Source organism: Accipiter gentilis, chromosome 30 (assembly GCF_929443795.1).
Source record: "Accipiter gentilis chromosome 30, bAccGen1.1, whole genome shotgun sequence".
NCBI classification, from domain to species: Eukaryota; Metazoa; Chordata; class Aves; order Accipitriformes; family Accipitridae; genus Astur; species Astur gentilis.
The window spans coordinates 5,773,838-5,789,153 of NC_064909.1; the positions used below are offsets into that span (position 1 = coordinate 5,773,838).

Consider the following 15,316-nt stretch of genomic DNA (forward strand, 5'->3'; position numbering starts at 1 on the left):
ACAAAGGGACCACCTCTTCATCAAGCACAGATCTAGTGATCACAATATTCTAGGCCAGGCCTCAAACAAGTCAAGAAAGGATACAAGTTATGCCAGCCAGCTTTCCCTTCAGTAAACCCTTTCCTTCCTTGAATGCTGTTGCTATAACTTAGAGCTCCAACACATGGATTCATAAGCTGCATCACCATAATTAGGTGACAGTGCTTCAGTACTCTTCTGATGAGATTACAGAAGTTTAAAGAATCTTAACAAGGCTTTCAAAACCTCCGATGACTGCTTCTCTCCAATGATGCTACTTCACAGTATTAGCCTAGCAACATTTGTAACAGCAAGACAAACTGTTAGAAGAACTCAGTTATTTTCATGCCTGGGTTGCTGCTGCAGAAACCTGTGCCAACATAAGAACAGTATTACAGAAGAGGTAAACTTTCAATATCAACCCTGAACTACCAAAACTGAGCTATACCTGGATCAATAGAATAATTGAGAAGATTGAAGAGACCAAGAGGCCACTACATATAGTTGTTTTCAGACCTTGGAACAGCCTTAACCAGTGATAAGATATTTTAAATTAGAAGCAACGATTTGAAAGCCTGTTTCAAATGTCAGTTTTTCTGATATTAGGAACACTGCAGTAAAGCAATAAATATACAAGGGACAAGCCTTTCATTCTTAATCAGGCTAACTTCCCTTTAGCTGTTTCTCCTTAAGGGAAGAAGTTGCATTCAACCTTTTAGATAAGTGAAGAGTTATAAAATCAGTGACTAAAAGAAACTGGTTAGGAGTCAAGTTTAGTCCTCCATAAAAGTTCTAGATGATTATATGGTTTTTATTCACACATACTTGGTAAGCATTCAGAATCCAAAGGGATGATTTAAGGCTCTTGCATTCATAGGTATTTTGAACATTTATAATCTGTTTTCACCGAAGTACATTTAAAAAACTTGTCAGTGTGCAAAGTCACAGCTGTGTTAAGTAGAATCAGTTAAAAAAGCTTGGATTATTAGATGATTAAGTTGTTCGTTCATGAAAACCCAGTACAGCTTTTTCTTTGTCAAAAACTTTCACAAAAAAGGGAACAAGTACCACAAGTATCCCTTTTAATATTTTATAAGCAAGACATTAGCAACATCACAATTTAATTAGCTGATATAACACTTTGCAAGGTTGCATTTTGACCTATAAAGTACAAACCTAAAGCTCACATTAAGAAAATGCTTGTGGAATACCAGGATACAATAACCACGTGGCTTAAAAAATTTTTTTTCCTGACACATAACAGTTCAGACATACAACCACGCCTGAATTTGACCCAACATATAGTGGCATGATGGCTTTCAGGAGTTTTGTTTTCATGCTCAAAAAGGCTATGACGTCATTTCTAGTGAACAAAATGGATTTCTTACCTTCAACTCGTGATTCCAAGTACTTATCCAACTCGGCATCTTTTTTCACTGCCTCATCTGAGACCTTAGGAGCATTTGAAAAACAAACAAGTACGATACTCATGTTATCACGACTCCCCTATATGGCAAAGAAAAAAGAAGAGTTAGTATCTTGAGTCTTATTTTTCATTTTTCTATTCTAGTCGCACTTTTACTTGTTCCAGATACAGTACTATAGATATACCTGGGAAAACAAGAAACCTTGCAATAAAACTGTATTTTGATTAGTAAGAACCTCTAAGTTCTCCAACAATACTCACTGAAATTAGTTTTACTGATTTTTATTGTACATTCTTTGCCTTAAAGTTTAAAATATTTAATGGACTTTATTTACATGTCAACTGTTTAAAAATCATATCAAGACAACAGGTCAGAAATTAGACAGTCATTTACTGTTACCTTAAGCCAAGTTAAAAACCAACTCATGCTGCAAGACAAAATGCAGAATACTTATCCTAGACTAGAATAGCTAGCTCCAGCTACTAGTTTATTTCAGTTTGAGAGCATTCACACAAGACATTACATTCATTACAAGTCTGTTTATTAGCATGCACCTGTTTCATACATAGCACCTTGAAGAAAGTAATGCCAGTTCTTCACTAGTAAGCTCTGATACCACTTTCCTGCTTATATTTAATTTTCAAAATTATAACCCAGAGCCAAATTTAAAAGCACAGTGTCTAAGTCTCTTACAAGGAGATCCAGCAGAACCATAATTTAAACTCCTGGTTTGAAATAAAGATTTTAAAATCATACAAAAAAAAAATTAAGTGCCATTAGTTACCACATATTGTTTCTGTGTAAACCCAACCTACTGGATAGTTCCTATCACCTATCACAACAACTCCTTCTCCTGAAGAAATTAAGTAGGAGTCTGACATTAGAATAAATTCCTTCAGAAGTACTCATGAGTTATTCTATACTCCGTTTCATACCAAGCATATAGGGACACCTATCTTTTGCAGTTAATATTACATGGTACAATTCACATCCTGAAGACAGAGGACAACATTATAGTATCGTTACAAACTGCAGAGATCCAGGATCTGACTTTATAAAATAAACACAAGGTTAGGGCTCAGTTTTACTGAAAGTATACTACAGTGACTGTCCTTTAACAAGGCTGGTCAAGTGCTTGGTCAGAAAAGCCACAACACTTACACCAATCATATGACATAGGGTTGTATTCCAGCATATACCATATTTCTGAAAAAGTTTACTTACCCTTTAGTGTTAGAATTCTGAATTTTAATATTTTCCTCAAAATTTCATGTTTGGTCTGTGGCCTAATGAAAGAACTCTATTTGCACTAGTAGGAGTTGCACTTCTCAGGGAATGCTGGAAATGGTATACCTATGAAACATTTGTAGATCAACCTGTAGTTGCTCTGAACAAACTCTAAATTTGAGGAGTACAAGTAAGCTCAGATGCAAAAGTAGTGCTTCTCCATCTAAGCTACTACAATGAGCTGAGGACACCACTTCAGATGACAGACAAAGCATACCTTGAAGAAGAGATGTTGCAAACACTGGTTTTATGCAAAGGATATGAACACTGCCCAACTTGAACACAAAAACCCCCCAAAACCCATGACACCATGCACAGAATTCATTCATTTTTAAAACTTTGTATTTGGACACAAAGTTTAGAGCTGGAACCATATGCAAGCATTAAGAAAATAAACCTTTATTTTTGCAATTGCTATCACCTCTCCAGGCACAAAGGATGAGGCTGTATACTCTTCAGCAAGGATATATAGTCAAATGGGTACAAATATTTGAGGGAAGGAAGAGGGAGAGGGAAAGACTAGGCCAGGAACTACTGTTAACACTGTACCCATCTAAACAGAAGAACATTTTAGAACAGCTGCTTGGAGAAAACAGTTACATACCTTATGTAAACAAGTGTCCACTACCCAATTGCACACTTTTTCCAGGTCATCTGATACTTCAAGTCTAGACTTAACAAATTCACAGAGCTCTTCATTGCTCATTACATCCCAGATTCCATCACAAGCCAAGATGATAAACTCATCTTCTTCTGCCCTTAGAATTTCACAAACCTCAGGCTCTGGAGAAACAAGTTGCTCTGTAGGGCCTTTACCATCAACACATTTGTAGTCATAGTCCCCCAGAGCTCGAGAAACTGCCAATGAACCATTAACACGCTGAATCATTACACTGCCTCCTGCATTCTGGATTCGCTCTTTCTCCCTTGGGTTGCAAGGTTTGTGATCCTGTGTTGAAAAACAGACTTGTCCATTCCTATAGAGAACAGCACGTGAATCACCACAATTGATAAAGTATACATGCTCAGGTGAAATCATAACTCCCACTGCTGTTGAGCCACTTCTGTCCATCCCATTTCTGAGGTCTGAGAAATTGCGCATATACTCATCAATTTTCAAAAAGCCAGTTCTGATTCCACTCTTGACATTTTCCACTGAAGGTTCAAGAGCAGATCCAGGTTTTTCTGTCGCCCTAAAGTCTTCATTGTTAGTGATGTGTTCTAATAAGTGCGTGGAGCAATAATTTGCAACACGAGATCCTGCGTGACCATCATAGACAGCAAAAAAGGACCAGTCCTCTAAGCCATGGGGAATACCTACAACAGCTGTGTGAGCATCTTCCATTTCCACTCTCCATCCCTGCATACTGCTGAGGCCATAACGCAAGCCATTCCCTGCACCATGAGCATTATGTTTTTCAGTTTTTGGTTTATCCAAAAATGCACCCATGTTTATGCAATATTGAATCTGGAAAACAGAGAAGAAAAGTCTTATTTATAAAACCACCACTCCATACAAGTTTAGTTCTCCCTTTACTGTGTTGTTTCTTTATAAAACAAGTGATAAAGCATGCATGTGTGCAAAAGTCAACAACTATAATGGGGAGGAAAAAAAGTAATTAATAAATGACACAAATGAAGTATGAACTTACAGACCCCTGTCTGCATTTTTAGTGTTTTTTCCTGAGTGGGGTGTTGTGTCTCAAAGAGCTACTTCACCAAAATTAAAAGCTCTCCATATGAAGGCAGAGTAGTTCACATACCTTTGCAGGGCTGCCAATTCTGTCCTCCTCTCAAGAAACTAATCCATGCTTGAAAAATAACAACCATATCACCCCTATTCACTTTCCAGTTTCATTGTGTCATGAAAAAAATCTAATACTTCATAAATAAGAACTAACTGGTCTCGCAAGCTTTATGCTAATTCTGTATTCTTGTAAAGCATGGCCGAAGTGACAATAGGGGAATGTAGACCATCTGCCAAAGGAAACAAGAAGGCAAATCCCACTTCCATCCAAGAAAACTTCACATGGAATTCTCTGAAATTATACTTAGTCCTTTGTAAAACAACATTTCCATTTCTACCATGCCTAAAAGATGTTCATGTGCTTACATATGATTTTAAGTTAAAAAATGCATTGATCTTGATTTTAAAATGTATCCAATTACAAGAGATATGAGCTAAGGGAAGAAAATAATCCACAGAAAGTTACAAGTTCTTCAATATTTGGAGACCTACTTCAAAATATACGAGAAGAACCATCTCCAGAGAGCAAGCTTGCAGGTAATATGCAATTAACATAGGTAATCTATGTTAAGGCTTTAGAGGACTTCTGACTTCCTCTCCTGTACTAGACTTAGTTGTCCTATGTAGACCTGAAAAACCACCTTGCACTTTATGAAGTCAGCAGAGAATACATTCTTTAATCCACTGATCCCATAGTACTTTTCTGAGAACTTCAGAAACTCAAGATAGCACAACCTCTGATCATGCCAATAATGACTGCCCCATGAAACCCTTAGTGACTGGATGTGAAAGTTACAGCAACCTTCATCCAAAAAGAATTTGAGAGAATTCTGCCATGACTGATCCTGAGCAGTCAGTCACTAGGTCTCTAACACACTAGCACCCACCAAGCCTACAGAGTCATGCTAATCTAGTTCTAGTTTGAGTCTGTTACCAGGTCAGAAAAAGATGTTAAGAAATCCTTACTTCTGCCATTCCCCTCATCTCAACACATTTTCAGTATACACAGCTTTCTCTGACAGAAGAGAACAAAAAACCCAGTATAATGCAATGAGGAAAAGATTACAGATAGATTCCGCACCCCACTTCCCTTTTTAGGCTATAACTTGAGGACTTTCCTCTAGATAATCCAAACTCCACACTACCTCTCTGCTACAGTGACCTCCATGAAGTGCCGAGATTTCCCACTATTACATAGACCCCAACAGTTTGCTCACCAGTTTTGCCTCTTTTGAACTCTATGCTTATGTAACAGTTAGTTGTCTCTATGTACCAATCTTTTGCTATCAAGTCTGATGTTATAACACGAGTCTTGTACTTAGTAAATTATCTTAAATGGCTATTAAAAAAAGGAATTGTGTGACACCAAAGAAAGCTTCCTGAGCCTTTTTTGCTCTCCAGATTGGGCAATCCATGTACAAGGCACATATCCTCAGCTGCGGAATCTCTAGCAAAACCAAATTAAGAGAACATGCTCAAAGGTTGTTGCCAATTTGATTTTACTCCATATATACTTAAGAATAGTCCTCAAACTGGGTTTTATGAAGCAGAACCAGAAGTACCAATTTCACAGATAATGGCACATCTAATACAAAAAAAGCAAATTACAGAATGACTTCAAACCCACATCTAACATTCTCAAATACTTTCTGTACTTTTAGGAACTTGAAAAGTCATTAAGCCCTTTCAAACACATACTATCCCTCCTAAACTTCCCCCACCAGTTCAATTTTATGATATTATCTAAAGAATTCCACACACAAGAAACCACAAATTATCTTCATTCTTTATCTCTGTATTCATCATCCACTGGCCTCTAATTATATTACCTGGGATAGCAACGAAGATAAAATAACTACACAACCTTGTTATGCATGGTAAGCTTCACACTGTATGTAATTTAAAAGCTAAAATATTAATTTACATTCTGCTCAGAATTATTGGCATTGTTATTTTTCCTTCTTTATCCAAAAAGAATATTTGCAAGACTGCAAATCAACGGAAGCAACACACAGCAACAGAAATGAGGTATTTGTTACCTAGTGAGATACCCAGCCAAAATGCTTTTCACAACCCTTTCCCTTGAAAAATCTGATTTTGCTTTGAAAAAAAAACACAAAAAAGAATCAGTGTCAAATGGTGTCATAAAAGGCAAGGCAGTGTTACACACCATCACAAACAAGTGTTCTCAGCAACTGATGTTCTTAGTTAAGAGCTGAACAAGTTGTACATAATTTAATAGTTCAACTAACATCAATAAAGGAAAACCATGAAAGGATTCCAATAGCTGATGACCACTTATTCATAAACTACACATAATATAAAGCTATTTTAAAAGCACACAAAAACATTCTTCCCAGTAAAAACATAATACAGGACCAAAATGCTGCCAAAATAGCAGAAGTCATCCAACACTTCAGACCTTGTATGAGATTCTTTTAACTGAGTATGTCCTTCTGTTCTTAAAATCAAAAGTGTGAAAAGTCATATGACTGAGTAAGGAAAAAGATCAAAACTGCAAAAGCCTGTGAGCTCACTATTAAGTGTTTTGTTTTACATATATATAAAATACAATACTGTTTTAAAAAAACAAACCACCAGAGGCACATTTCACATTTCAGCTTTACGCATGTCTTAAGCAGCTTCACTTTTTACAGCACAGAAGAAACTGAAAAGATCATACTATTCAAAATCATATTCTTGATATTCTAAATATTCTATTAAATATTACAAATCTTTAACAAAGGATGCAGAGATTGACTTGCAATCGGTAAAAAAAACAGTAAGTCTAGGAATCAACTTACAGCTGGTCCTATAAAAGACACCAAACACATAGAAGAACAAAGTCTTCTACCACTGGGTGTATTATGCAGACTACACAAGGCAGGAACTGGTTTGAAGACTAGTTGAAAAAGTCAAGCCATTTCAGTGACCATGGAAGAAACAGGGATTTCACTGACTCATTAAACTGAGGTTTTCAATCAAAATTATCAGTGATAGCAGGCACAAAGAAGACTTAAAATGGATGAACACCTGTTCTGTTAAAAACTTCATTTTTAACAGTAACAACTTCTAGCATTTTAAAAACACTAGGAAGTTACAGAAAATAACAAACAAATGACATGGCATACAGGTGAGTACAGTATATTCCTATTAGGCATTAGCACAAATGCCACATCTACAGTGCCAACATACACAACTATCTCTAGCAGTAAACTCAGCTGTGTATTTACCTAGCCTATTAGTTAAATAAATCAGAGATATTTTACTGAAATTTGTGGTATCATACCAAACTTTTGTTTTTTAGCAAAGCAGCTTTAAAAAAACCACCAAAACAAAACAACAAACCAACCACAACACAATACACAAAACACTATTTGTTTTCTCCAAAACGAAAGGTTACAAAAAAGAAAACAGTTCCAGGGGAAACACAGTACCTTGGTACTCACATCTAGTTTTGTCCCTCTTAACATCTCAGGCTAGATCAGTAAAGACTTGAGCACCTAAAAACAGGACTCAGCCAAACTGGCCTGCAAAAATCCTACAGAAAGCAAAGACTATCATAAGACTAACCTGGTCTTCCCATCTCTTATTTTAAGCATACTAGGCTAGATACAAGTCAATCTTGACACAAGCACCTAGATAACATTTAAGTCAGGTCAGAATTCACAAATTACAGAATCATAGAACGATTCATGTTGGAAGAGACCTCTAGAGGTTATCTAGTCCAAATCCCTATTCAAAATTCAATCAACACAATATCCAACACCAAAGATGGCTCAGGCTGTTCAGATCCTTGTCAAGTTTTAACAGTCTCCAATGATGGAGATTGCACAGCTTCTGTGAAAACAGTTCATGTGGGACAATATTCATAAAGAAAACAGATCTCCCATCAGTGCCACTTGTGTCCTTTGCTTCTTAGTCTTTCATTACACACCTCTGGGAAGAGCATAACTCTACCTTCTCTATACCCTACCATCACATAGTTGGAACACAGCAACTGTATCTATCCTCCAGACTGAAGAAACTCAGCACTCACCTCTCCTCACAGATCACATACTCCAGCCCCTAAGTACCAGAGTGGTCCTCTGCTCAACTTGCTCCACTGTCTGTGTCTATGCCCTTCTTGTACTGGGGGGCCAACACTCCACACTATATTGCAGATGCAGCCTCATCAGTTCCAAACAGAGGGAAATAACTTCTCCCAACACGCTGGATAAACCTTTTCTAATATGGCCCAAATTTTCATCACTACAGACACACTGTTCCCTAACGTTCAATACACTTGTCCTGGTTGTCCACCAGGATCCCATGGTTCTTTTTTTGCAAAGTTCATTCCTAGATAGTGATCACCCAGCCTATGTTGAAGGACAAGGTTACTTTATTCCAGGCACATGACTTGATTAAACTTCCTGGGGTTACCATCAGACCATTTGTCCAACCTGTCAAGATCTTTCTGTCTACTGTTAAGGCCTACTCTTTGGCTTATTGGCCATTCCCCCCAATATGGTATCAAATGTGCTAAGAGTGAATACTCTTCCACTGTCCAAGTTGTTAATTAACAAAGACTTCATTATGCTTCCTCTCAACAATCAAAAACTCTCAACATTTCTTGAGGGACTTAAGGCATTAAGCCACAAACATCTTTGTAGAACAAGATTCAGTCTTAAAAGAAAACACAGCCAGCAGAGGAACAGATGAAGTGCCCATGTAAGCTAGTAATTCAGTCACTGTTTTCATCAATACATATAAGCTCAAAAACTCAGTAGCCCTTCAGCCTTTGAGATTCAAATTCCAAAGGTCCCATTTTTAAATGCAATTTAATTGCATAACACATTAGTTTGAGAAAACAATTTAGTTTCCTTCTGGTGAAAGTGTTTATGCCACCTAAGATTTAGCTGAAACTTTCAAAATCTGCGAGACCATGTCTACTGTAATTCCCAAAACTTTCTTGGAAACGGAGAAGGTCTCAGTTCTCATCTATGCTCCACAGACTACTCTTTAAAACAGTATATAGTCTTCAGATCAAGAATGGAAACCCAGCATTCCCTTCCTCCAGCAGTCTTCCCAACTCCAGGAAAAATAAAAAAACAATTTTTAAGTAGTCAATCACTTGGTAAATGCCAATCATCACCAAGGCTCAAAGGCTTTCGGAAGGCCTTTAGAGGAAAAAAATATTGGCCCTTCCGCCTCTGTGGCAATGGAAGAAACTGAATCTGAGCAATACGCTGCTAAAGCAGCAGCTCTAGCTACCACTCTACTGTATACTCTGCACCTCTAGTTTTAAATCAATAGCTATGCCATTTCCAAGAGTGTTCAGGGCAGTGAGTCTCTAACAAAAGCTGACATCCCTTTCCCAGGGCAAAAACTTAACCCAAGGCTTCCTTCTCTGAAGTCCTAACATATATTCTTCTCTGATGTTTCCTACCTGATACAAATCCTACATGAGGTCCTTATCTCATATACAGGGAACATAAGCAATAATTCAGGCTCAGGAAACCAAAGACATCTACCCTTTTGAGGTATGGAAGTATGAAGACAAAAGCCATGTCCTCTGACATGCAAGAAAAATTCATGATCAATTCCCTTCTCCCCACAGCTACACAATGACTTTCTTTGGTATTAGATCAGCCATATTATGAAGGGTCTTAAAATCAGGTCTGTGCATAAATTTTAATTTCTCTATTTAAAACAACCACACCCACTGATTTTCTCCCAACATCTACTTATAAACTGGCAGACAGTTTTTGCTCAGTTACAGATCCCCATGATTTTCTACTACATCATGGAGGGGAAAACAGGCAGCTACTGTAAATGAAGAGCATGCTCCTTTCCATATAGATTTGTATTTAACAGGTAGAAATATTTATTTGCTGGTTGTCATGAAGGCAGCCAAAATGTAATTAGATTATAAAGGTCTAAAAGCCATAATCAACAGTTTTGTAGACACTATAAAATAATTTTCAGATCACATGTCAGTTTCAAAGAGAACATCAGAACTAGACTAATACCTTGATAGCCAACAGTCCCAAAGGCAATAACATATCTTTTCATACAATGAGAATGGTCCAACATCAATCTTTTGGGCTTAGGTCATAAAAGTGTACTGTAAAATGTCTCTTCCTCAGAAGGATTCACTCAACAGGCCAGTCATTTTTATAAGTCAGTGCTGTGGAAAAGAAACAGTGCCAGAGTTTCCTGTTACAAAACACATGTGCTCCTGCTATAAAAAAAGAATGACGTTTCAACAGAGAAAACACTGTACTATATATTAAAGATGTAAATGACAAATAAATAAAATATCTGTGACAAACAATTTCAAAGCTTATTGAAAGTTCAGGAAGAAATAACTTTTCTGGTTTAAGCAAAAAATTCAAACTTAGCCGTGGTAGAAAGCTCTTTTGTGTCTGTTTCCAACTTGCACTCTGCCCCTAGTATGTATATGCATACATACACTCTACACCTTCCATGTGTCTACACACACTGTAGATAGTTTTGACATTCATAAAGATTCCCCATACCCTTCAATTTACACAACAAATAGTGACTAAATTTTGTAAGTCATCTTCTACTAATCTTGTGTTTACTTAAAATACACTATCATTGTACTATCACCATACCTCCATTATGCTATCTATTTATACTATATGCATACTAAATATAAGTTCATTTGACATGTGAAACCACCTTTAAAGATCTTTACTTTAGATCCCATTGGGATTGCTTTTGACTTACTGACCTTAAAAATGCTGGCACTACATAAATTTACATCAGGAAAATAGTTATTGAATTTTTGAGCAAGAGCTCTACTTGAAGCTTGGCTGTAACACCTATTCTAACTACATAACCACAAGTACTGGCAGAGTCAAAGAGCAATTACTGGAATCCAAGAATAAGATCTGAGTATTTTACTTAAAAATGGATTACATAAAAAGGACAGTGATTATCATTCATGCCCACTTACTATGCAGTTTATTTGTTTTGAAGTTGGGGGTTGGTTGGGTGTTTTTTTGTTGGTTTGTGGTTTTTTGTTTTGTTTTGAGAGGGGGGTTATGTTGAAATAATCTGTGGCCATGGGAGTCACCATGAGGAAGGATCTCAGCTGACCAAAGATATTGACACAAAGAAATTAAGTATCAATATAAACTTTTAATATAGAGCCTACTATCAAAAAAACTTTCCTGTCAGGATGACATGAAAGCAGCCAAAAAGGCTTTTAAACCAGGAATTGAAAAAAATTTGCAAGTTATCCCCATCACCAGGTAGAATACATACGTAGGAGCTACAGCTGTAACTTTAAAATTAATTTCTGCGTTTCTATTGTTACAACAGTTGGGGGGAAAAGAAACTAACAAAAACAAACAAAACATACAAATTCTACCACCATACTACTTTTAAACCAGCAAGTTAAAAAGGAGATGAAGATTTGAGAATGTGCTTCAGCTATTTTAAACTGGTCTGGAGGTACAAAACAATCACAGGCATAATTTAACACTGTGGATTCACATCTATTTTCAATGTTAGTAGCAATACCTGAAAACATTATCTCTTCTGCTCTGCCTCAGCTAATCACCACTACATCGTGCCAGCAATTTCTTTCTTTTCAGAACTGCTAGCTGAGACATTTTTGCCCTCACTCTTTGAACTGTTTCACTGAAGAGGTGCAAAGTTAGCTTTAGTATTTTGAAGCTTTGTGACTTTGACTGCACTGGGTTTAGAAGCCAGCAGCTTAGACAGCAGATCCAAGGGGGCAGTGACCTTCAACAGGGAAGACAGTGGGGAAAGAAAGGAGCACCAGGAGCTAGGTTAAGAGCTATAACCTTTTTAGCTATGTTGTTAACACCAGGAAAACATATACTTGTGGTCTTTTCAGAGGTTCATTTTATATTCTGCTTTCTTGCACCTTATTAAAACACGAGTGAAGCTAGGTAACTGCAGATCTTCAAGCTCAGCTTACATGGCAACCATCTGTCTCATGGATGAGTTGCACACTTCTATGCTGTGGCTTCTTATTGATCTGGAATGCAGTTTGGTAGGTAGAATGTTAGATGTCATATCTCAGATGAATATTCAAGATGAACTTCATGAAAAACTTTTAAGTGGACTCTCAATCTAGCTTTGCAATCACAGCATATAGTACAAAGCCATCAGTGCCCAGGTTGATGCATTTTTACAGTCATGAAACATTTATCACGCACCTTCACCCTCAGATAAGTGGCAGAAGTCAACTTCACAGTTTTGTGGCCAAATGAAAGCTTAAAAAAATATGCAGTGCTTCTCCTAGTTAGCTACACATAATTCTCTGCTTGCCGGTGTGACTTCTGATAGCCAGCAGCCCTTAGTTCAGATTGGCACCACAGCTAGGACTTAACTGAAGAAGAGGAATGCAGTGATGTTCTAAGACAGACAGACTCTGCTGTAGTCAATGTCTTCTTTAATGTCACTCATCTTAGTTTTCCAGGTAACAACTTCAGGTTTTCTTTACCAAGATTTCCTCCAAACACTAAGTCTGGGAAATTCAATCCCCTTCGTTATCTGCAAATAGTTTACCTGAGTTGGAGTTAACTATACAAAAAGCGATAGGTAAGACACACAAATACCCAGGCTGGTTCATCAAGTACAACACTGGGCCCACACAGTGCAAAGCAGACTACTGCTTCTAGCACCTCCACGGGAACAGAATGAAAATTAAAATCTTTAAGACCCAACATAGCTTTGTATAAGCCAGCATTCATGCTCTTGTACCATTTTCTTGAAGTAGGAGTTTGGTGCACTGGCACCCAAGAGAAATGGGCCTACTTGGTTAAATCAGATATTACCTCTTCAGGCTTATTAACCCTGAGGTCACATTTTGTCCTTAACTCAAGCTCTGCAACTCAGCATGGCTTTATTATACCACCCGGAAGACTGCCCTGTACTCTTGTTGATCCCTACTGACTACACTATGACAAGATTTATATCCCATGATATTAACTGAAATTCCTTTTGTTTGCCTGTATCTGCTCATACTTTCTGCAGCCAATAAGCATGTTCTCACTTCTTTACTGGGCTATTCAGAACAGATGCACGTAGCACTTGGCTACTACAAAGTGTTATATAAAAGCTATTCTTCCCTAATAAAGTTTATAGTTATTTCTATGCAGAAGTATTTTTTGTGGTTCTCTAAATTCAATAAGAGATCAACTATTTCGAGTTCAATTTGGTTTGCTCCTTTTCAATCATCAATCTAACCCCCACCAGCCAGGTTTTTATTATAGAAATAGCACCTAAGATTTTGAAGAAAGAGAACCGATACTTAGCCAACACACTACTGGTATTAAAATGAAGAATTTATTTCACTCATTAGCATGAAGCAGCATGTCACTAGGACTAAGTTATCCCTTATTCTAAATTAGGCATTTAAGACAACTTTTCTTACCTTTTTGGAAGTTTACTAAACGATTCAGATATGTTTTTGTGAGAACAGGGCAACAATGAATCACCAATTTGTATCATCAATAAATTGTTCCTAAACAGGTCTGAAAGACCAGAATAAGTGTTCTGCAGCAGGTCTTCAGAACCACAGTAAAACACTAAACCTTTTATTTACATAACTGAGGGGTGACTTGTTGATTCATACAGAAATCTGAGGAAGTCAGACACAAGGGTTGGGCTAGATGAGTGCTAGAGGTCCATTCCAACATAAATTAGTCCATGACTTGCACAGTGTAAGGAGTTGTGCCTTTTTTCAACCTGTTACATCACGGCAAATTAAGTACATGCAGTCAAGACAACAAAAAAAACACAAAAACAACCCAAAACACATTTGAACCCTTCTTTCATTGTAGCAGCAGAACAATCAATGCCACCTCCTAGGCACAAACCTGTCACTGACCTATGCATCATCCAAATTCAAAGACATGTTAGACTCCTTGATACCAACAGGCCAATCTCTTGTCCTGCCACTATTGACAAGCACAATCTAAGGCAAGCAACTCTTCCTGTCAAAGATACCAAAATGTGAAATCAAGACTGAAAGGCCTTAACTTGATCATAATTCTGCAGATTCAGCATATGCAATAAAGCTATTTCATGGGCAGTCTTCAAAACACATACTCCCTGTTTAAAAACAGAAATAAATTATTCAGAGACATACAAACAAAAATATGCAATTTCTATGACAGGTATTTGTGGTAATGTGGATTTGGTTTTTGGTTTTGTGGGGGTTTGGGGTTTTTTGTTTTGGTTTGGGTTTTTTAATTAATACAATTTTGTGGCATTGAATTTATTTTTTTTTTTTTTTTTTTTTTTTACAAGAAGTCAGAGTAAGAGAACATTAACTTTTAGTTCCCTACACACTAGTTTAGAAGATAGTGATTGAGTAGTGGGACAAGAGTTATCTTCTTATCTATCATTGTCAGATAAAGTTATGATAGAAAACCAGCAGCCAAAGCATTTTCACTGACCTGGGAGATGACACCAACTTTTACCCTTGAAAAGGTGATTCAAGAGTTGAAGCAACAGTGGACTTGTAACAAAAATTTATATATTTTCTGTAACTGATTAAAAAAGGTAACTTAAGCGGTACTGCTGCTATGAGCACATTCAAGGAACCACAGACTTTGAGGGGAAAAGCACCACACACAGACAGTAAGATGACCTCAACACACAGTGGCAAAACACTTTGTGATTTTTACTGACTGACACTGTACAGTCTTTTGTGTGAGACGATACCTTCCTCAAAATCTGGGTCAGCACACATTTAGGTGTTGAAAAACTACTTCCCCCCCCCCCCCCCTCCATTTATTAACAGTGCTTTGTACTTTAGAAGAGAGAAGTTATATTTCCTCCCTATTAA

The 15,316-nt window shown here is 37.2% G+C and overlaps 2 protein-coding genes across 10 annotated transcripts in view; both read right to left on the reverse strand.

The window, feature by feature from the left end:
- The window catches only part of SLC3A1 (solute carrier family 3 member 1), a 75,279-nt gene that overhangs the window by 49,631 nt on the left and 10,332 nt on the right, over positions 1 to 15,316 (reverse strand). The window lies entirely within an intron of this gene.
- The window catches only part of PPM1B (protein phosphatase, Mg2+/Mn2+ dependent 1B), a 63,531-nt gene that overhangs the window by 21,592 nt on the left and 26,623 nt on the right, over positions 1 to 15,316 (reverse strand). For 7 of the 9 annotated variants that reach the window (XM_049833974.1, XM_049833973.1, XM_049833968.1 and 4 more), the window contains 3 exons: positions 10,491 to 10,648; positions 3,337 to 4,200; positions 1,407 to 1,524 (listed from right to left, as the gene is read on the reverse strand). In XM_049833974.1, the coding sequence (XP_049689931.1) occupies positions 1,407 to 1,524; positions 3,337 to 4,200; positions 10,491 to 10,523 (1,015 nt within the window). In that variant the 5' untranslated portion in view covers positions 10,524 to 10,648. The remainder of the gene's footprint in view (positions 1 to 1,406; positions 1,525 to 3,336; positions 4,201 to 10,490; positions 10,649 to 15,316) is intronic. The other 2 variants (XM_049833972.1, XM_049833976.1) reach the window with 2 other exon arrangements.